General features: G+C 37.7%; 1 protein-coding gene across 1 annotated transcript in view; it reads left to right on the top strand.

Moving 5' to 3' along the window:
- The first annotated feature begins 3,075 nt into the window (after window positions 1–3,075).
- Window positions 3,076–23,050, top strand: part of LOC125240682 (DNA-binding protein D-ETS-3) — a 97,330-nt gene continuing 77,355 nt past the window's right edge. Inside the window, exons 1-3 of the mRNA XM_048148691.1 lie at window positions 3,076–3,360; window positions 8,222–8,601; window positions 13,656–13,739. Of these exons, the coding sequence (XP_048004648.1) occupies window positions 3,356–3,360; window positions 8,222–8,601; window positions 13,656–13,739 (469 nt within the window). The 5' untranslated portion in view covers window positions 3,076–3,355. The remainder of the gene's footprint in view (window positions 3,361–8,221; window positions 8,602–13,655; window positions 13,740–23,050) is intronic.

The following is a 23,050-nucleotide window of genomic DNA, read 5'->3' on the forward strand; positions in this document are numbered from 1 at the left end:
TGCGCGAGCTAGTATGGAAGATGATTTTTCTGAGATAATTATTTATTGCGTGAACCGATTTTAACCATTCTTCCTCTACGGTATTTTTTTAGATTTTCCTTCAAAAAACATTATTTTCCCACAGCAATAAATTTATAAAAAATAGTTTTGATATGTACAGTTTGAGCTCTTTCTAATGTAACCTTACTTGACCTAGTAACCTGAAATTTACAGTTTGCCCCCTTTCATTCTGGCCTTTTTCTACGATTAAAATTAACACATTTAAAAAATATATACTTTCAATTTATAGAGGCTTATAATGTTCACAACTATTCCAAATTTCAAGTTGATAGCTTTAGTAGTTCTCGAGATATTTCGTAATGTGACAGACGGACTGATAGACAGACGGACGGAGCGGCACCATAAGGGTTCCTTTTGTACCTTTTTCTACTCGTCGACTGAAATCTGTCAATTAGGACACCACAGACTAAACTATAAGTGCTAACTTTTCAGTGTTGGATACTCTATGGCAGTTCCGACTCAACTATAATAATATATGTAATCTCATTATAGTTGACTTTAACTGCATGTTAACTGTAATAATTTCAAAAATAGAACATCATACAATTTCTACTGGCAAATTTTTCTGCATCTGAAATACATTTTTTTTATTTGTCGCGTTATCGGCCAATCAGAGACGGTTATTACAAACAATTGGTTGCTAGGTAATTCGATATTGATACAAAGGTGAACGACGCTATTAACATTAATTTTAACTTGCATGAATGATGATATTTCCGTCCATTGATGATGAAGATGATGACTCGTAGAAAAAGTATTGTATACAATAGTGATATAACTAAGCTTTTCGCTCTCGTACCGTACAATTAGGCCACTCAGCAAGCTTCGTGGCCTAAACATGGTACTCGACTGAAAAGCTTTGTATTATATCACGATTGTATAAAATACTATTTTGGTACGAAACCCTAAAAATGGTCTTCTAAAATCTCATGTTCATGTGGAATAGAGGGAAAGGTTAAAGAAAGGATAAAGACTATTAGAATTGAATAATTAGGTACGAGGTATTCTAATACTAGGTACCCACCCAAATCTATATACAGGGTGTAAACCTAATACGGGCGAACCTCTTAACGGTGGTGAGTATAGGACATAAAAAATGGAATTAGATAACTTTTACTTAAAATTGAAATATTTTTTTTATCCATACAAAATAATTCGGCCCGCAACGTAATGCAAACACACTCGCGTTAACCGCTCGTTGACAGTTGTCATTGATTGTCATCGCAACCACGTTTACAGTACATTGCTGCTGGGAAATTTTTCAAAAATTCATTATGAGGTGAAAATTAAAAGTAACTCAAAAACCTCTTAAATTAATGATAACAATATTGAATTATATGCCTGGTTTCATTTATCGCCCTTATTAGGTTTACGCGCTGTATAGCGTATTGTACTATGTAACAGTCACTGAATTTAAAGTAATTATAATTACAGTAACTTGAGTAAACATCTTCGAACCATAGGTAAAGACAGTCATACGACAAGCCACAAACGAGCAGCCAAACTAAGTATCCAGAGCTATCAGTAATCACCAACAGAGTCCGAATTTTTTCCGAAATTTCGTTTTTGTTTATTGGATAAAGCTCCTGCTTATTTATCTTGTACGAAATGACGAGACACATTTTCTAAAGTTCGTTTACAATTTTTCTAAAGTAAGTAAGTATTTTTCGTGATTGGCAGTATAATTCGTTCCCAGATCATTGTATTATTTCATTTCAGCCGATCTTATACATACATACACAAATCGTGTTGTACACATAACAGTTCCAGGGCAAAATAAATGTGCAAGAGGCAGAAAGTAGAAGCCCTCTGCCCGGGACCGATTTTGCGCACGATTTGCCTCGTGATAAGTTACTTCTGTTAACATTTATTCCGCTGTAATTTTACCCTCCCGAACCAAAGGTTTTGTCTTTAGTAACTTTGTCGTAGTAATGTATTCTTCAGTAGCGTTTCACTGCCGGTTGGATATACATAGTAGAGTAGATATGATCATCTCAGAGGAACACGGATGCCACTTTTTACCGCATATAATAAGGTAATCTAGAGACTTCCTGCGACAAAGTGGCGCGAGCCATTACTGCGCGTTGACGCTCGCGACCGAACAACTGCTTCATTTTGTGTTTACCCACATTTTGGCACGCTACTATATAAATTAATAAGCTGCCATATCTTTAATAAATATATTATGTTAGTGGGTTTTGATTGAAACTGAAAAATAAATATACTTACCGCGATTATGACCTCCAGTTTGGGCACAAAACATTTAATCACAAATGATTCGCTTTTTTTAACCAACTAAAATCAGATTAAACTCAACTCAACATTAGGCTGTATGAAAAGAGTAGGTATTTATGTATATTTTGTATTATTTTTATCATTGTAAAATAAAAATACTTATCTTTTTATTTTTTAATGGAGACTCGTCTACAGTAGGCAATAATAAATTGAAGCATTGTTGTTTAATTAAGGAAAGTACTAAAGGCGGGACTTTATGCCAGAAGGCACTCTCAATCATGGCCCTCGGGGCCCTTGTGTCTTGTCAGTGTGCACTTGTGGAGTATGACTTGTTTATTATTTTATTTTTTATTTTTTTATTATTATAAATGGGCTTACTCTTGGCCACAGACTAGCCAAATGCAAAGACGTGGCCTACGATGGAGTGAGTTCGCCCAGAAGATGCCTGTTCACTCTTACTTGTGAACGTAACGTTGTCTGTTTTACTTTTACTTGTTGTGCGACATCTACTTAATATGCTTTTACCTACCAAGTATTTCATGCGCAAATTTTATATTTTATTGGAATTACTAAATGCGCACATTTTAAAAGAGTCAATTCCCGTACGTGGTCAAATCAAGCATATAAATTGGTTATACGACACATTTCCCTTATGCCGGATGCAATCAATTTGAACGCTCTGGCGCACGGCGCAAGCGCTGGCTACAGTCGACGAAACAACTCTGTCAAATAATCATCTCTAAATCCTTTTGTAAAAAAATACAGCAAAATGACGATTTTCTTCATATCCGTTCTAAAATAACGTCACCAGATAAACCATACAAGGGAAACAAGTGCCAAAGAAAAGTGCCCAAGTAGAATCAAATACATAGTGAGTTAAAGACAAGTGATAGTTTAACAAGACTTGAAACATCCAAAGTGTATTTAGTTCTTAATCAGTTAATGAAAATAATTCCGTGTAGTGGTGGGTATCACTAGCATGTGATACCACCGGTCAACTTTCACCACGGAAAATATTAAGAACGAGACAAAGCGCCCGAAACGCAAAAGGATATCCGACATGAGGTGAGACGATTCAAAAGACAAAATAAGCACTTTTATATGATGTGTATTCTGGATAAAATGCGGTAGTATTATCTGTCCTATAGGCTTCTAACCCAAGGTCTTTAGGTGCCTCGTAAGTCACAACGTTTGCTTTAACATACATACATACAATCACGCCTGTATCCCATAAAGGGGTAGGCAGAGCACATGAAACTACTAAAGCTTCAGGGCCACTCTTGGCAAATAAGGGGTTAAAAGAAAACGAAACTGTGGCATTGCAGTGACAGGTTGCCAGCCTCTCGCCCACACCACAATTTAACCCATATCCTATAGTCGCCTTCTACGACACCCACGGGAAGAAAGGGGGTGGTGAAATTCTTAACCCGTCACCACACAGGCATCACAGGTTTGCTTTAAATTTATATATATGTATGATAATATAGGTTCCTTGTGTTTTTTCTTTCTTCTAGCTTCGATATTACCTTCTAGTATATATTATTTAAAAGTGTTCTATCTGTCAAGACCTGAATCACGATACCTCGTCTCGTCTATTATTTTATGTTTATTAATCTTAGCACTTCCTTTTTCGTTTTTAGTGTAGAAGGTACAAAATGAAGGGATTTTGTATAGTCAATAAATGCCATTAACCGATGGGTCATTACCGTCATACGCATTTTATAAAATATACTTACATACAACCATAACATTCATAACAAGAAAAAAAGTGTAGTTAATTAGCAATTTGGTCGCCATCAAAAGGAAATCGAATTTGTTGAAATTGGTTTACGTAAATAAAATATACCTGAACATATTTTTACATTTAGTCACTGATTGCACGATTACAGGAGATATTTGAATGTTGTGCATGGAACCGTCGGTGCGCGAGTGAAATGAACTCGCGTTGTCCATTTTAAATATCGAATCCTGGCAGCCTAGCCGAAGTGACAATCGTTGACGCTTGGGGCGATCGCAGTCTGGCTGTGTCGCGCACCTACAGAAGAGAGATAGGGATAGCTAGCTAACGCTTACGATTCATAAGTGATTGTGACGTTGGATAGGTGCCTGGATGGAAGGCCGAGGACGGCCCGTCGCGTCGGACGGAAAGTAGTTTCCGCCTATTGCTCTCAGCTCGGCACGAGAGTGGCTCGTAAGGACAGTCCGTTTTTAGATCCTTTATGATAGAAGAATTCATATTCAATTAAGTTATTAAACAATCCAATAGTTTTAGTACTTATATTAAATTACATATCTATTTACAAGCTTTAAAGCTTTTGGTTACCTCATTTACTTTGCTTGTTCTACGTCTTTTCGTTCCTAAGAGTGACCTAGAAATCGAAGCCAATACTGAAATATCTAAAGTTATTAAATGGCTAGAGAATAATAAACTCAAACTAAACGCAGACAAAACTAATATAATACATTTTCAAAACTATAATTCTCCGAACGTAGATCTTAATATTAATTTAAATTTAAATACAATAAATACAGTTGACTCCGCCTGTTTCCTTGGTTTGACAATAGATAAACATCTTAATTGGAAACTACACATTGATAAATTTATGTAATAGATTGGACAGATTTGTATTTGCACTACGAAGGCTTAGAATTATATCATCTAAAGAGGCTGCACTATCCGCATATCATGGATATGTATCGTCGATTTTACGATACGGACTGATAATTTGGGGCAACTCAGTAGATATTCAGAGAGCATTCATTACGCAAAAAAAATGTATTAGAGTTGTATCAGGCGCTCAATATTTAGCCCACTGTAGGCAAATATTTAAAGAACTAAAAATTCTTCCCCTGCCCTGCAATAATTATTCGATTAAACTGAATTCCTATATCCTTACTAATATTATAAATGGGAAAGTGATGTGTGTGTCTGTCTTTCACGGCAAAACGGAGCGACGATATGACGTGATTTTTTTAAGTGGAGATAGTTAAAGGGATGGAGAGTGATAGCTACTTTTTGTCTCTTTCTAACGCGAGCGAATCCGCGGGCAAAAGTTAGTACCTACATAAATCCTGGGCCAATAGAATACTAACATAATGTAAGCAAGTATGGCAGCTTTTGTTAGCATTTTATATTGAAATTAAATTAGTTTGTTTAAATTATTTGAATTATTTCCAATACTTATTGGACTGGAATGGGATTTTGTAGGTAGTTGGGTGCCAATGAAATAGTATGCTGAACAAATAGCGCGCTGAAGGAGGTAGAAGCAGTAGATTTAAAACTGGTAACAACATTATTGTGTTTAGGATACACAAGTATTCTCTTTATTCATTTTAAATCTTAGGCTAGGTATTTTAATAATATGATTATAAAAGTAAAATACAAAACCACATACAAAACAATACAAAATATATAAACATATTCTGACGACCGGTCTGGCGCAGTCGGTAGTGACCCTGCCTGCTGCGCCGCGGTCCCGGGTTCGAATCCCGGTAAGGGTATTTATTAGTGTGATGAGCACAGATATTTGTTCCTGTCATGGATGTTTTCTATGTATATAAGTATTTATATATTAAATATATCGTTGTCTGAGTACCCACAGCACAAGCCTTCTTGAGCTTACCGTGGGCCTCAGTCAATCTGTGTAAGAATGTCCTATAATATTTATTTATTTATTTATTATTTATTATAAAAAAACCTAACCTAGGGTGCCGCCAGCAGCGGGGCAGGGCCCAAGCTGCCGGTGGTTAGGGCTGCAGAGAGAGGAACCGTCGGACTATCCGCGCCGTGTCCAAGATCACCGCCTTCTGCATCTGACCCTTGATCCAACCACCTAGCGAGAGTCTCTCGAGATGTTGGTCGAGACTCTTCGCTATAAGACCGTTCGCTGAAACGACTATCGGGACAATGATCGTCGAATCAACATCCCACATGGCGGTTATCTCGTAAGCCAAGTCTAGGTACTTACTGGACTTGTCCTTCTCGGCTTTCACGAGATTCTCATTATGGGGGATGGTGATGTCGACGAGCACGGCCCGGCGTTGCGATCGATCTATTATGACAATGTCAGGCTTATTGGCTACAATAGTCCTGTCAGTGATAATAGATCGATCCCAATAGAGCGTGGCACGACCATTTTCGAGAACTGGCGCAGGTATGTACCTGTAGTACGGTACTATTATTATTACAGTAACTTTGTCGCCTGAAAGTATGGGAGCCGTATGCGTCAAATCCGGTAGTTCTGATTTTTTGCAGACTTGTTTATGATGTTGGCCTAATGAATAACCCAAGTTTGTTACCTCGAGCGCCGAACGCAACTTTGTCAAAAATCAAGAAAACCGCGAAAAAATCGTTTCTTTTTCAAATGTTGGCGATTATAACCCTAAAGGACTAGTTTTTGAAAAAGCTTTCTTAAGACGTTTCTAAAGTAGATTAAATTTGCTACAATATGATACTACAATTGTCTCTGTAGACCCAATAGTCTATGAAATTAAGTCTTTCGAAGTTTATAATTTTTTTCGAACTTCGCAAATTTTCGCAATATTTTAGACTTCACTCGGACTACGGACTTCGGGCTGGTCAATCCATGACGTCGATGCTAACCTCTCTTAGATACTCCTTAGTGATCCGGGCTGTATGCGGCCAAGCGTTATCTTGCATAAACAAGAAGTCATCGCCGATGTAACCCGCAAATAGGACCACATGATTGGCCGATACATAGAGGAGATCTTGATCTCCTCTATGTATCGACCGGCAGTCAAACCGCCCGCATGCGACCTGGTCCCTGGCCCTGTGATAAACACGATGTTCGTCTTCGCTTCCAAAGAAATGCCAGCCCGGACCATTATCGATCCGCCACCAAAGGCAACATGTTTCTCGATGTAGCATTGATAAAACCGCTGTACAGGCCTTCGTTAGACTTGTGCCCGACCGTCATTACCGAAAAAGTTATCCTGCACTCGTCGGATCAAATTACGGGCCTCCATTTCTTGAGCGTCTTCATGTTCCTGAGCGAAGACACGTCGTGCAATTCGGTGATCTGTGGTGAGTTTTGGGCCATTTGCAGGCCTGTGGGCTGTCCATTTCTTTCTTTCACTCGTCTTCTAACAGTCCATCGGCTGATACAGACATTGCGGGTCTCTCAAAGCTTTTTCTGGACCTTAACAGCGTTCATTTTTTTAGAGAGGTAACAACGATAAATCGGTCATCTTTCTCTGAAGTACAGCGAGTTCTGCCTGTTTCGGGTCTTCTGGAGAGCGTATGGCCTTCTTGAAAGCTCGTGAACACACGTTGAACTGTTTTCAGTTGGCAAGTCCTTCGTTCGCACTCCTCAAAATTATCTTTTTGAAAAAATTGCGAAGTTCGAAAAAAATGATCAACTTTGAAAGGCTTAATCTCATAAACTGTTGGGTCTACAGAGGCAATATTAGTATCATATTGTAGGAAATTTAGTCGGTACTTTAAAAACGTGTTAGAGAAGATTTTTCAAAAATTAATCCTTTAGGGTTATAATCGTCAAAATTTGAAAAAGAAACGATTTTTTCAATTTGACAAAGTTGCGTTCGGCGCTCGAGGTCACAAACTTGGATTATTCATTAGGCCAACATCATAGACAAGTCTGCAAAAAATCATAACTGCCGGATTTGATGCATACTACAGATATATAAAGTTACTGGATTATATAGTTGCCGGTTGAAATAACTGTACCTACTTACACTCAGTAATAAAATGTTTTATAAGTATGAAATAAAATAAAAACCTTCGTATTATTTTATTATGTCATATTTTTATAAATATTTATTTTTATAATTCAAACATGAAGTATTTTTATACTTATTTCATACATCACTTAAGTGTCGAATTACGTCCATTTTGCAAATGTTCAGTTGTATCTTTATGATTATTAATACCAGTTATTTTCCACAGGGTGGATTTCCGCGGACTGAAGTGCGCCACAGCCACGGCACTCAGAGCAGGAATCAAAGCTGCAATGTACGAAAGCAGCTGTTCGTACGCCGGGGCCTTGGAACTGAAACGTAGTGCACTTAAAGAGGAGCCTTGGCCGACCACAGAATGGCCTCCGTACCGCCTTCACCAATCCACTTTCGAGCAGCTGAAACAGAGCGTAGAAAAGGCCAAAGCGGCGCTGCAGGACCGATCTGGGCTGCTGGGCACGGCGACGGCGTTCGGTGACTTCTACGGCGGCCAGCTGGGCCAGGATGCCACCAGCACCGCCCTAGGGTTCGGCAGGACCACGCGGACAGAGGACTCTATGCTAGGCGCGATAGACAAAACCAAACCACTAGGTAAATATCCTTTTATTAAGTATTTATTTTAATAGTGCTAACTTGCGTCTATAACAACTTTGTAGTAGGTAATTGTTTACATACTTACAAGTAAAGTATTCGTTCGGACTGCTTCAATGCGACTGAGTATAAGGATGTAGCAAAGCTAGTAATGGTGACATAACAACTACATATAAAAACGCATAACACTCTAAAGTAAATCGAGTGTGGTTAGTCTTCACTTTAGGGCATATTTACAAAACGATTAGTGTTTACGAATCCATACAATTGCCACTAGACACAAAGTAATACGGAGCAAATATATCATCGCACAAAAAAATACGTGTAAATAGGTCCCAATGTGAAACCATCCACATTACCCGTATTGACCTTAGTAAAATAAATAAATTCTGTAAAATAGAAATCGTTGAAAAGTTATACAAGTAACGGTACAATTTTAGAAAGATAAAATGGGAAACCTTGCCCCCAAGTGTCATCTTAAATTTTATACCTCCAATCTTTTAGCTCGGATATCTCCATCTTTAAAGTCCTCCGTTGCCTTTACAGATAGAATTTCATATAGCGAACGGCATTCACGAAGCATAATATCGATTGCCTCACGTGCGAATATGGCGAAGATTTTACTGAAAACACGATCCTAAGAGAACGGATACAAGGTCTACTTTAGGCAACCACCAGAAGAAAGATGAAACCCTTTCAGATTAAGCGTTCTGATGCTGCGTAGGTATAGAGACGGAAGGCAAGGTGGGGAGCAAGCATCTTCTACATAGATAACAATCGCTCTCAAGGGAGCGAAACGGGGCGTGCGGGATACTTTACCCCGCCGTTGCCGGGGCGACGCGCCCGCCCACTAACCGCCCTAGAGATCATCGCATCGGCACACAGCCTTAATAAATACTACTTGTGACGCAAAAATAAAATTTTATTATCTCCGCCGAGTTCATTATTTCAAAACTTAGCCGAGGGTAAGCGGGCCGGTTCCCGGGCTTTAACGAGGCACGAGTTGGAAGAGACAATTTTCAATTGTAGCTTGGAACGAATTATTTTCGTGGCATTGCAACTTAGCGACATTGTATGAATTAATCTTTAATAGTTATAACCCCGGTACTATAGGTATTATTTCTAAACTATCAAAAGTAAATTTGATGATTCATTTGGTGGATCTTTGTTTTTATAATTTCGCAGTACCTATACTCGTACCTAAATACATTACTTGGATTATGAAATTTTGGAAAGCAACTGAAATATTTAAAATTAATTACATTGCTTTTAATATGTTGTTACAATATATTTTTATTTAAATACAAATATATGTATTACAAATACAAAAATACCGAACTTTTTCACATCAGATAGAGACCAGAATCGAACTTAGCACCAGCCGTCTCGTCCGGGCCACAGTTTCAAAATAATAAAAAATATAATTTGCTTTGCATTTTGCCTTTGCTTTGCGACGAGAATGTTACTTCTTTTTCCAGATCTCTTCTTTTGTCCGCCAACTCTTTTTTATGCAACCTCGATACTTTCAAACAAAAGACCGTTGCTTTTGTATTTGCCTTTGCATTTTTATCGACATTGTGCTTGTTAAAAATAATTTCAGGTTCCGTTATTTATTTTTAACAAGGATAACCTAGATAGAAACAGTTATTTTTTAACCCCGACGCAAAAACGACGGGGTGTTATAAGTTTGACGTGTCTGTCTGTCTGTTTGTCTGTCTGTTTGTCTATCTGTCTGTGTGTGTGTCTGTCTGTGGCATCGTAGCTCCCGAACGGATAAACCGTTTTTTTTTTCTGAAAGCTGAGTTAGTCGGGAGTGTTCTTAGCCATGTTTAATGAAAATCGGTCTACTATGTCGCGGTCGGGGGTTTTTTACCAAAATTTTAATTTTGTGGTTAGGTTATATTTTAAATAATGTAGGTATCTCAGGATCTTCGTTATTTAGATCGCGATTTATTAACATTCATGGGAGCTAATTCTACCTAATTACTCGTTACAATATAATACCATTACTATTATTACTGTTTTGAATTAGCTATCGAAACGTCGATACTAACTCTTCATTATCCCATAGTTTCATCCTTGAGAAAACTAGGAAGGTCGGGCGGCTCTGGGCTCTGAATCCAATACTCTCGCATTTCGGGAGACTTCGGCGGAAGTTATTCCTCTTCTGGAGTGACCACGATAGGAAACTCACCGCCACCTCAGAAAGGTGTGAGGATGAACAAGTAATACAGAGTACTAAAAATATTTTGAAAACAAAAACCTATTGATTTATTACTTAGTACATACACACTGTACACAATTAAATAAATAAATATTGGGGACACCTTACACAGATCAACTTAGCCCCAAACTAGGCAAAGCTTGTACTATGGGTGCTAAGCGACGATATACATACTTAAATAGATAAATACATACTTATATACATAGAGAACATCCATGACTCAGGAACAAATATCTGTGCTCATCACACAAATAAATGCCCTTACCGGGATTCGAACCCAGGACCGCGGCTTAGCAGGCAGGGTCACTATCGACTGAGCCAAATCGGTCGTCAAATTATATAACATAATCTTTATTTAAATTAAATTTATAAACTCCAGTAGATAATTTACATAGCTACCAGCAGCGGCTGATCCATACAAGCAGATTCCCACAGGCTTGCCTAAAATTGATTACTAGTAAAGTACCTAATATAAAGGTAGGTTTCTTTTTGCTCACAGCCTAGCAGAAATTTTCACCAGCCGCCACTGATAGCTACCGTCTTCCCTACCTCAGAACAATTGTTATACTTACTTAATAGGAGGAATTCATATTAATGACCCTAATTTACGGGTGGATTCTCTCAGAATAATTTATTTTTATAATGCTTAGAGTCATTTCTGCACAAAGAAGGGAACATAAGAACAAGTATTAAATTGAGAGCGATTTACATAATATTCAAATAACACCAAAAATGCACGCGCCACGCCGAGTCCAATGGAAGTGCCCTAATCTCGCGGGCATTAAGAGCGCCGTATTAAAATTTATAAGTCCGAGAGCTCTAAAGAGTTGTTAACTCAGGAATGATTGCGGCACGCCCCAGCACGGCGGTGGTTTCTGTCCCTTGCCGAATACCCGTCTCAGTAAAACCAGGATAACTTTGATCTCCAGATACGTAACGACTCCATGTAAAAGACAACCACACTCACTCTAGTCCTTCGAGCAGGGTAATAGAAATACTAGAGCCGCTCACGCGCCTATCGCCCACCGTATCTACACAGTATACGCACCAATTGTCATCAATTATGATGCCGTACTTTAGATACTATCGCGATAAAATATATATCAATAAATCATTTCATAACGTGCCTGATACGAGCATATTGATTTTTTAATGTTTATTGCAAGCGAAAGGGCTGGGGTCGGTTTGTTGTTTCACAATCTATATTCATTAGTGTAGACGGCCCGCCCGGTGGAATATAGCACAACTTTAAAGGGAAGTAGTGAATTCTGATTACAGTCAGATACATGCAAGTTCGAAACGTTATTTCTATTTCGGAAGGATGGAGCAATTTCACTCTCAATTCATTTACATATTGCTTATGCTTAGTAATAGTTTTATATGTTTTAGTTTTATTTTACTTCATTTGTCTACTTGCGGCCAGATTTAGAATAGGAAACACATTTTCTTTATCTTATTTCTCTCTTTTATCCGTCCTGCGACCTGCGTGCTACGTAAACAACACACAAACACACCCATTTGTTTGCTGATCCAGTTTCAATTTACGTTACTGTTTTATATCGTAAAAGATAGTCGGAAACACACACAAGAACACATTATACACTTTGTATGATAAGATGAGCATGCTTAAAAAAGTGCCGGGTAAAGACAAAGGTATAAGACGCGATTTATGATCAATTGCAAACTACCTATATTCCTTATGAAATGTACCTATAGAATCACAGGTTATATACATTTCCTGTGACATAATAATATATGTGCAGGCACTAGAATTTGCATCACCAAACCGTAACTTTTTCTGAAGTAATGTGCTAAGATGCATCATAGATTTTTTTAAAAATAAATTAAGATCGCATTACACACTATCGGCGGTTTAAACACCGTATGTTGCGAATCAGCCAGCCCCTAAAAGCAAACAACAGAACACATCATTAAACACTTACATTAAGCCAATAAGTCAATCCGCACTTGAAAGCGTTCTCACAGTATCATCCCCGTCGCGCTGCAAAAACAAACAATTACTACACAATCAATGGCCACTCACGCGCAAACCTTGTATAAATCAGCACTATAATAGTGTGCACATTACGTCGAGTGATATCATTTTTAACTCCATACCAATGACAATAGATGGCGCGCTGCCTTGCGCCCGCGCACGACGTAAACATCAGCAAGCGCGTGCTAGTCATTTAAAGGAAGGGTGAATGAATAATGCCCAACCAAATAACAACTTAACGTTGTCGCGTTAAGCATTAAATTAGTATGTCAAGATCTCGATACTTAAACCCTATATGTAAATTCGTCATATCAGCATGTTGTGCTCACCATTTCATGGGAACCGTAGCCCGGACAATGTATACTTAATTGTTCGATAGAAATACCAGTAATGATGAGCTCTTCCCCTTCATTTTGAGATTTATGCGCTGCCCGTGACCACCCGAAAAGTGCACGACATATTTTATTTATTCTCTACAAATAAATAGCTCTAAACATATTGCGTAGAACATTGCGGAATAATGGGTATTGCTCGTAGAGTCGAAGCGCCATAACATAAGCGTGGGAGAGGTTTTTTTTTAAATAATATTTATAGACCAGACAATATCAGTCGGAAGAACATGTATTTTATGATTCATATTAATAATTTGAACTGATATAAGTAATATGAGAATAAGAATGGAATATCATGGATTGGATTTTTACACTGATTTTTACTAACAGTAGATGGCAAATGTTTATTCCATATTGCCACTGTCTTAAATTCCAATATAAAACAATCGTATTTAGAGTATCGGCGCTTTAATATGAAATAAAATATACCTTTGATCCTCAGGATCAGACAAACTGGCCGGCGCTCTCGGAAAGGGCTACTCCACACCGACGCTGTCCGATTCTCTGCGTGCCACCAAATGCTCAGGTATATTTTTGTCATCATCATCAAATATTTATTACCCTTCAGGAAAAAATAATTACCACATTACTACTATTTCGTCCTCGAAGGATACTAGACAGAAATAAATAGAAACGGATTTATTAAATAGGTAAAAACTAATATTTATAATTCTAAAGCTCTTACAATATTTTGTCTGTTGGCTACAGATCAAAGTTGGAACATTTGCATACTTAATGATTTCGTTAACTTCATATATTCAAATCAATATATTTACAAACGTGTTGCGCAATTAACACATACCTAAGTCATATTTTCTGTAATAGCTTCTTATTGGCTTAAATACTATAATAAAAATATAAATTTAGTAAGATACAGGGGGGATATTTCGACTGGCCGCTAATCTCAACTCCTTGACATTAGTTTTAGCAAAGCTAAGACCAAAACAATTTCATTTCTTTTGCATTAGGGTAGAAAAAATTCTAACCGCACACGCCACTGATCAAAGGCCCACATAATTTATTAGAATTAACTTGTCTCTCAAAAAGTTAATTACGCAGAAAATAGTTGGCATGTCAAGTTGTCGTTGCGACCCGTAAAGACTCTTATATTTGCGTAGCCAAGCGTGCGGTCAAAGCTTCGAGGATCTGAGAGACGCTCTCGGACAATTAAAAGTTACCTCTGTGACTTCAAAGAGATATTCATTTCGGTTGGTGAAGCGGTTAAGAACTTCGGGCTGCTGTGAGCGTTCTATATTTGTGACTTTACAATTTTAATGCGTTGGTGCAGTATTAGCCCTTACCATCTAAAACGATTAAAAGTGTGGGTGATGTGATATGTTTATATGTTTTTTTAGGATAATTATTTTAGGATCTCGGAATCGGCTCTACATAATATTTTTTTTACAAAATTATACTGTTATAGGGCTGAAAAATCGAACTACTTTTTGTGTTTTCCTAGTAAAGGTCTGGTTTCTGAACATAATTTTATATCTAAAACTTGGAATTGGTTATGATTAAGTACACACGGTTAGTAAATTATTATAGTACATACGTAATGCAGATTCTATGGTCCTTGAAGCGGTGGGTACTCGGAAGTAGCGGCACGCGTCGTCACATGTTTTGCTGCTAATTAAGGACCCTCGATATTGAAGTAGTTTTGGTCAAAAACTCGATTGTGTCTTAAAAGGTTCTTTATTTTTATAACTTGAGAACTTCAGGATTATTATAGTAATTACGAGTACTATTTAAAACTTTAAAAAAACCTATAACATTTGCGGATTACTTTTCGAATTTAAGCACTTTTTTACACTTACACCCATCTTACACCTAACATATGAAGTTATGAACTAAAACGTTACAGGTAAGTACTGCTTTAAAAACTACCTACTTTACACTTATACATATAGACCGTGATTACCTTTTTGATTTTTGTCGAGCTCTCGATATTTCGACGCAGTTGCATGCATATTGCATCATGATCACGGGAAACAATATAAGTCTAATGAAAATAACCGTTCAAAACTCTTACCTACTTTACGTTAGTTAATCCAGGAACAAAAATATCGTATTCGTGAGTAAAGATAGGTATGTTAAGTTTCAAAAAGCTGGCAAGGGGGCAAAGTGGTTCGATTTCAAATTTCGCAAAGTGGTTCCAAGTTTTTGATATACCTTGTCAAATCAAATTTCGACATAAGCCTGTAATTCGAAGTTCAGGTTTAAGTATTTATAAATAATTTAGTTCTGAACCTAAGTATAATGTCCTAAATTTGTTTTAATTCATTTAAAATGGACAAACAAGATATACGTGTAATATGTATATTTGACAGAAGTATTAAAATCTGATTTAAGTTTCATTTAAGATTTTTAAATTTGTGATGTTTAAACAAGTGGATGTTTAGCAGAATGTTCACTCGCACAACCTACTTCAAGCTTAATTTGTTAGAAATAATGGGCACCAGTAAGTGTGGCTCAATTTTTTATGGTGTATCAATGTCGAGTGGCGAGGGGTGTGCGCGCGAGTGGCGATGGCTCTCTGCGCGTGCGACGAACTATACCCATTCGCGGTGACAACCGTGCCGAGCTTTGATTTTTTCCCGCGGTCCACAAGAGATGTGGGGTTGAACAGCGCTGGTAATTGCTCCGCTGGTGTAATGGGACACGCTTATCTTCGCAATTGTTGCCGCATTTCAATAATGTTTTAATTAAGCTGTCAAGTCATGCGTGGGTCAGGGAGTGGTTTTAAATGTTATCTGTGCACATCATTACACGTTACTTTTGTTTACTTTTTGTCTTGTTTAACCTATTGACGGCTATATAAATGTGAAAAAATCTTAACATTATATTTGTAGGTATATTTATTATTTAGTACATAAACTACATAATAGGCTATTATACACTTAGGTATTGGCATGGACTCAAACATAGGTAGGTAAACATGCTTTCTTTTATTAATCTGTCGAGTAGGATTGATAACTTTCAAAACGTGTATTTTTAGCTTAAACAAAACTACGCTAGAATTAACTATGACCTGCACTTTATTAGCTATGTAACACATAATAATTTAATTACAATGAAATGGTACAACTGATTGATTTCATTTCGCATAGGTACTGCATTTCATGCTACGTTTTAAAACCCGTCATAAATAACAAACGTTACTTACCTACAACTACATATCATACCTTCAATCATGTATCGAAGCTCCGGGGTGCTCGCAGGCTCCCTATCGGCAGTCAATCGTTCTGCCTAAGGTTCGTTCTCAAAAAAGTGGCACCGTCAGGGTAAAGTGAATGAAAAAAAATGAAAATGGTTTTTTGTACCTTTTTGGATTTAAATATGTTTTTGAGTGCATCAATGATACGGAATTTTCAGGAGGGAACGAAATAGTCGTAAAAACGTAGAACTTATAGCGAGTTGAAATTTTAGACATACAGGAGAAAGTGAATAGACAGGGTAGCAGGGAAAACGTGGCAGGATAAAGAGAGTTTGAATAAAAAAACAAGTTTACCACTAATAATTCAACGTATATCGACTATTATGATTTCGTTAGGATTCAATTTTTTTCTTTAAGTAGAAACAAAAGCAAAAAAAAGTATTTTTTTAAACAATATCCATTATTTTTTATTCAAAACAGTTGAAGTACAGTAAGTGATATCTGATTATTATTTTCAGTCACGATGCCTGCAGTGTTTGACTGGTAGAGAATGCCTTAAGGCATTATGTACACCATTTTGTACTTTTTTATGTGCAATAAAGAATAAATAAATAAGTACCTACAATCACAGTCTTGTAAAACAACAAAGCACATATCATGATTCACAATGTGAGTTGTACTTGTGCATGTAATGCCTGCAATGGCTGCCCCAGTGGAAGAGTTGGTTCCTCTCCTTGATGTCTCCTTGGTAACATATGTCGAGATAATGAGGTCAGTATTTAAAATGAGGGCCACTCTAGGGCCGGACGGTGTGCCTTGGCTCTTTAAACATCTTGGAAGTAGATTACGTGGCCACATTGACGACTGCCTCCGAGAGGGTATATATTCTCGTTGGAAGGTGGGCAGACTGTATCTTTCGAAAAAAGGGTAGTCCAGCTGACTGTCCTTTAGGATACCGTCCCATGCCCTCCTAGATGAAACTGGCACGATGTTGAGCGCATCATCGTAAGTCTCATCTACTGCTGTGCACGCATTTTGAATGACACGTGCCCAAACATCAGAGATCGGGTTCTGGGAGAAGCGATAGACGCAATTGATGCGCTGCATAAATACAGCGGTCTGGTAGCAGAGAAAAGGCAGGGAGCTATCGCAGTATCTCTTGACATTGCCAATTACTTCGGCTTTCTTCCTTATGTGATAATAAAATAGGCGCATTGCTTCCACGATGCGCCTTTCTATTTGAAGATCATCATTCACCATAGGGCATTACCTTGCAGATAGAGTACTGCTCAATGAATCAGGAGGAAGATGCCTAGAAAGACGAATGGAGTGTGGTGTTCCTACCGGCTGCGCCATATAAACGTATAGGGACAGGTCAATGAGACTACGTGCTCAAATCAAGACTGACTTCTTTATTCTTCTTCTTACCCACATGCATATTCATAATAATCATAACCTACCCACAGTTTTCCACAGGGGTCGGTACTGGGCGCCTGCTCTGGAGCATCGGCTTTGATTTGGCTATCAGAGTAGTCCAACTTCTCCGCATGATCACCATTTGTTATGCCGATGACACAATAGTAGCCGTGAGGGGAAGAAAGTACCAGGATAATAAGAAGAGCCACAGTGGCAACTGAGCTCACAGTTAGGCGCATTAATTTGTTTGGGCTTGCGGTGTTACTTGCCACGACCGATGACGTGGTTTTCGAAGGAAAGGTTGGCTTCTGTCCGAAGAAAGTGATTGCTGCCGACCTAGCCAAAATGATAATCGTTGACGCTATACGCCGATCGAAAGGCAATCTGGTTCTGTAATGCCTATATACAAGAGCGATAGGGATGTTGCCTTGCCTATTGGCGGTGAGGCGGTCCCTCTTACGCCCCAAATTAAGTACTTGGGCTTAAATTCAAACCAAAATTGGTACTCCGAGGAACATTTTATCAAATTGGTTCCTAGCCTCGACGGGACTGCTTCGGCGCTGAGCAGACTATTGCCCAATATCGAAGGACCCAATGCCCCATATCGGCGCTTATATGCGAACGTCATCCGCAGCGTGTATACAAAATTTCAGCTCAGTCGGTTGAATATTTCTGCTTCAAATTGGGTTGCAAGATTTGACCTCAACATACATACAAACATACATACATGCATACATTGCAAGTTAGTAAAAACCATGTCAAAATAGCTTTTTTTTACTTGTATTTCTTTATCCTGTCAACAGTCACTTTACCCTGCAGAGTGATGGCAGGATAAAGTTACACAGGGTGTAGTGAAAATCCGATTAACTAGATATTATCTCCGAAACTGTTGATAATACAACTGTTATAATTTTAATATACATAGTTATACTTCAATACAACATTAAAATGTTATTGGTAAAAAAACTGCCGTATTAATATTTTAAAATAATCATGCCAGAATAAAGTGGACATACCTGTTACAAACTCCGAACGTCACACTTTGAAAACTTCTAACCACAAGACCGCAGCACCTCACACACAAACCTTTACACCGGCGGCTAGAACCATACTGGCTACGTGTTTTACGTATATTAGGGCCTCAATAAGACTTTCTGTGTGTGAGTGAGGTGCAATACCGCGGACGCACAGGATATGGAGAAAATATCGCTGGACAAACTTTGAAGGTGAAAATTAGTGTTCAAAAGTAATCGAAACATCCCGTGCAACGTATATTTAAGAATATAGTAGTCTATTCTCTACAAAAAACGATATTTTATTATCATAAAACTGCAATTTAATAATTTATAGAGCGAAAACTTGAGCAGTGTCGCGTTGTGACAAGGCAGGGTACAGTAGAAAACGGTCTTCTTTATTTTTTTTTACAAAAGTATTATATTTATAGAAAAAATATGTGTTGGCCTCGATGTGTCACGTTAATGCCTACTTATGAAAATTTTAATTATATGTGAAAATTATATATTTCGCATACTTTCTATTCAAAAACGTGATGGCAGGGTACGATGCCACTATTTTGAGAATTACCCCTAAAAGTCAACCCTTTATTCGTACCTGCACGAAGCCTTAACATTACATTTTTAAATGAAATAACACAACTGATTGATTCCATTTCGTATACTGCATTTCATCATAAGCATCTTCATTACGCAATAAAAACAAAAACAAACAATTTTGGTGCTTCGGAATGAAACGCCGCGTAGTGTGAATGACGCTGGCGAAGCTCCGGGGTGCGCAGACTCCCTATCGGCAGTCAATCATTCTGCCGTTCGGTTCCGGCGCATCATCGCTAACCGGCTGGGCGGCGATGGAGTCGGCGTTCATTTGTCACGGATTCGGTTTAACGAGTACCGCTTTATGGACGCTAATGAAGAGATCCGCTCGTGGGAACTGTTGGTACATCCAATATATCTACTTACTCAATTTTAAATGATATATATACTTATACATACCTATTCAAATCTGTGCATAGTTGTCTTAGATAGAGTCTGTTTATTTATCATCATCATCCTCCTTGCGTTATCCCGGCATTTGCCACGGCTCATGGGAGCCTGGGGTCCGCTTTTGACAATTAATCCCAAGATTTGGCGTAGGCACTAGCTTTTACGAAAGCGACCGCCATCTGACCTTCCAACCCGAAGGGTAACTTAACTAGGCCTTCTTATTAGTCTGTTTTTATTTATATTTTATATTAGTAGGGTGACAATGTTCCTTAATTCGCGCTAAAATTGATGAGGACTGGCAAAACGTTTCCTGATGTAAGTAACATGCATTTACTTACGTATCTTCCATCTACATTACCCTAAAACCATTTGTACCCCATTCTAAAATTCAACTTTTTCCTCGTTATGCAAATGAACTAAAAATAATCTCAATACAAACATTAAGATTACAAACTATTCATGTGCCGTGATCCCTTTAATCCAACCCCAAGCAAACTTTATTGCCCGAGACAGAGTTAACAAAATAAATGGCTTAAATTTCTACACCCATAATGAATACATAGGAGGGATACTAAATAAATCATTGTTAGGTTGCATTTCGGACAAGCTACAGTACCGGTTGGTGCAAGCGACAGGCGAGCGCTTTTTGTATATTAACTTATGTTATGAAGTCTTCATAAGTTGGAGAGGAGTACTGTATTGACATAATTATAATATCTAGAAAAAAAATATAATAGGTAATTAAATAATGGAAATAATTTTATGACATTATGTAATAATTAAATAAACATAATACGAGCAACGAGCACACAATTAAACAGTCTAAGTAGGCGTCTTAGAATAAACTAAGTGTACTAAACGAAAGTTAACTTTAAAAGTAGCCGAACTCTGATGTTGGTCAGTTTGAGGAGTATATCCGAAAGTTATATTACTACTGTACACGCCAGTGCATATAAGCCTTCGAACATGTAAAAAAAATGTTTCGACAATACTGAAAAAGTACTACGTTTACGTCTCAAATTTCTCTCCATACGACAGTTTTTTTTTTTGCTAATACATAGTGATACCTTACATACGATACTCGAAGAAGCCGCCTGTTGATATGTCATTTATATGTCGTTCTCATGTATACTGTCGTTCGTGCATCGCTTGGACTGCGGCGCGGGCGGCAGAAAGGCGCGCGGCACGCGTCACACTCCGGAAGTAGCCGGCAGCGCGTGCGCCGTCGATTCACATGTTCAATGGAACGTACGGAGGCGCACTTAAAACATTTTTATTGTAACCAGCTAGGGGTGGGTATTGTTGTCAGAGAACACCCTTACTTTTTTTATGTGACTATTTTGCGATATCTCTTTGATTGGAACAAATGAAAACGGACTGAAAATTGAACACTATGTGAAATGTACGTTTGAATAGATATTTCGTTACCATGTATTAATAAAAAAAATGCAGTTTTTGATATATGTATTTGTTTACAGATATGTGTCGTCAAATTATAAAATAAAGGGATTTTACTGTAATGGGCCTTTTCACAAAATAGTTTTGAAATTCTGATTCTCACATACTTATCGGTATTTTTTGGCTTATTGCTCAAAATTTACAATACTTTTTTATTATATATATATTTTACTTAGAAAATCACTAAATGTATTAATTTATATCTTTGTAGGCCCTATAGGATGTGAGATAGAATTACTCCAAGTTCAAAAGCGTTAACATGACATTTTAGTCAGGAATACGCTGTTAAGTCGGGTTACTCAGACTCACCGTGTATAAAATTTTATTCTTCTTTAGCATTGATTTGATTCAAATTCTTATCCTACCTTTACTGTTACATCCACGATTGTTAAATACTTTCTTCTAAAAACCATTCTGTCAAACATGTCACGAGAACGTCACTGACAAATATGATTTAGAATAATTATTTTTATAACATTTATTTATTGATAGTTTTTAATATAAGAGTGTTTTATTTTTTATTAATGACAAAATCTACGAAATGGCTAACAAAGACTATTACGAACGTTGGCTACAAATTAAAAAAGATTTCAATTCAGCTTTAATGGAAGATGCCCGGCTGCAGGAGTTCGCAAATAGCTACCTCGGCATCAAGCCGCAGGCTACCGCCGTGGAACTAGTGGCGAGGGTATACTCTAAATACTGCACCCTATATAACAAACTATGCGATTCTTATGATCAAATGGAACAAGTTCAAAGAAGACCTTATATAAAAGCGATTATTGATGCTTTAACATGTCGCATTCTCGAGTTGAAATGGACATTACAAGAAGTAGAAGCATTCGAATATACATACCCTGAAAATGCATTACAGCAATTGCTTTTAGTGCCTCAAGACATACAAATAGTTACTCCATATTTTTATCCCTTTGAGGTACGTCAACAGGAAATGCAATATATAATTGATGAGATTTTTGCCGGTAATCGATTAGGTGATCCAGAGCCGACACCTTCTGAAGCTGAACGCTTGGAGGAAGAACGGCTGGCAGAAGAAGAAAGATTACAACATGAAAAAGAAGCGGAAAACATGAGAAAACTGGCAATGGGTGAAGAGATTTCTGAATCGGAAGGATCTGAACAGTTGTCTCCAGAAGAAATCGCTGAGAGGGATTTTTTAAGAGTGTATAATGGTCATTTATGGAATATTCAACGTATGGAGAGATCTCGTACGATCACCAGAGAAAAAATCAAAAAATATAATAAGGACACTGACTTGTATTTAGAACTGGCCGGGCTAAAAAAACCTCCAGCAAGTGAATCGCTTCGTATAAAAGCATCTGGTTTGATACAACAAATATACAGACGTTTTATGTTGCTCAAAAGGGAGAAAAGTAAGGAAAATGAACGGAGAAGGCTGCTTGGAATGATTATTCCATCTTGGTTACCTCCATCAGCTAAACCTGAGCTTGAAAAAGTAAGAAATGTTCGACGTGAATTTCGTAAAAAATATTTTAAGGATTGGATGGAAGCGAATGTTAAAGAGAAAGCTCATGTTTTAAGGTTAAGGAAAGATGATATAATGGAAGACATATCTGATGAAGTTAGACAGTGGTTTAGTGAATGGTATTATGCAGTCCGTCTATTTGATGAGTATCCATGGCCAGATGAAGGAGGTTCTATTTTGGTAGTAAGAGGAGAAACTTTTACTGTCGAGGAATTTATAGAATGGCGAGAAGCAGAACTAAAAAGAAAGAAAGCCGAGAGCGGCAATCCAAAGACTCCTGAACAAATAAAAGCCGAAAAAGCTGA

This window comes from Leguminivora glycinivorella, chromosome Z, assembly GCF_023078275.1.
Source record: "Leguminivora glycinivorella isolate SPB_JAAS2020 chromosome Z, LegGlyc_1.1, whole genome shotgun sequence".
Taxonomy (NCBI): Eukaryota; Metazoa; Arthropoda; class Insecta; order Lepidoptera; family Tortricidae; genus Leguminivora; species Leguminivora glycinivorella.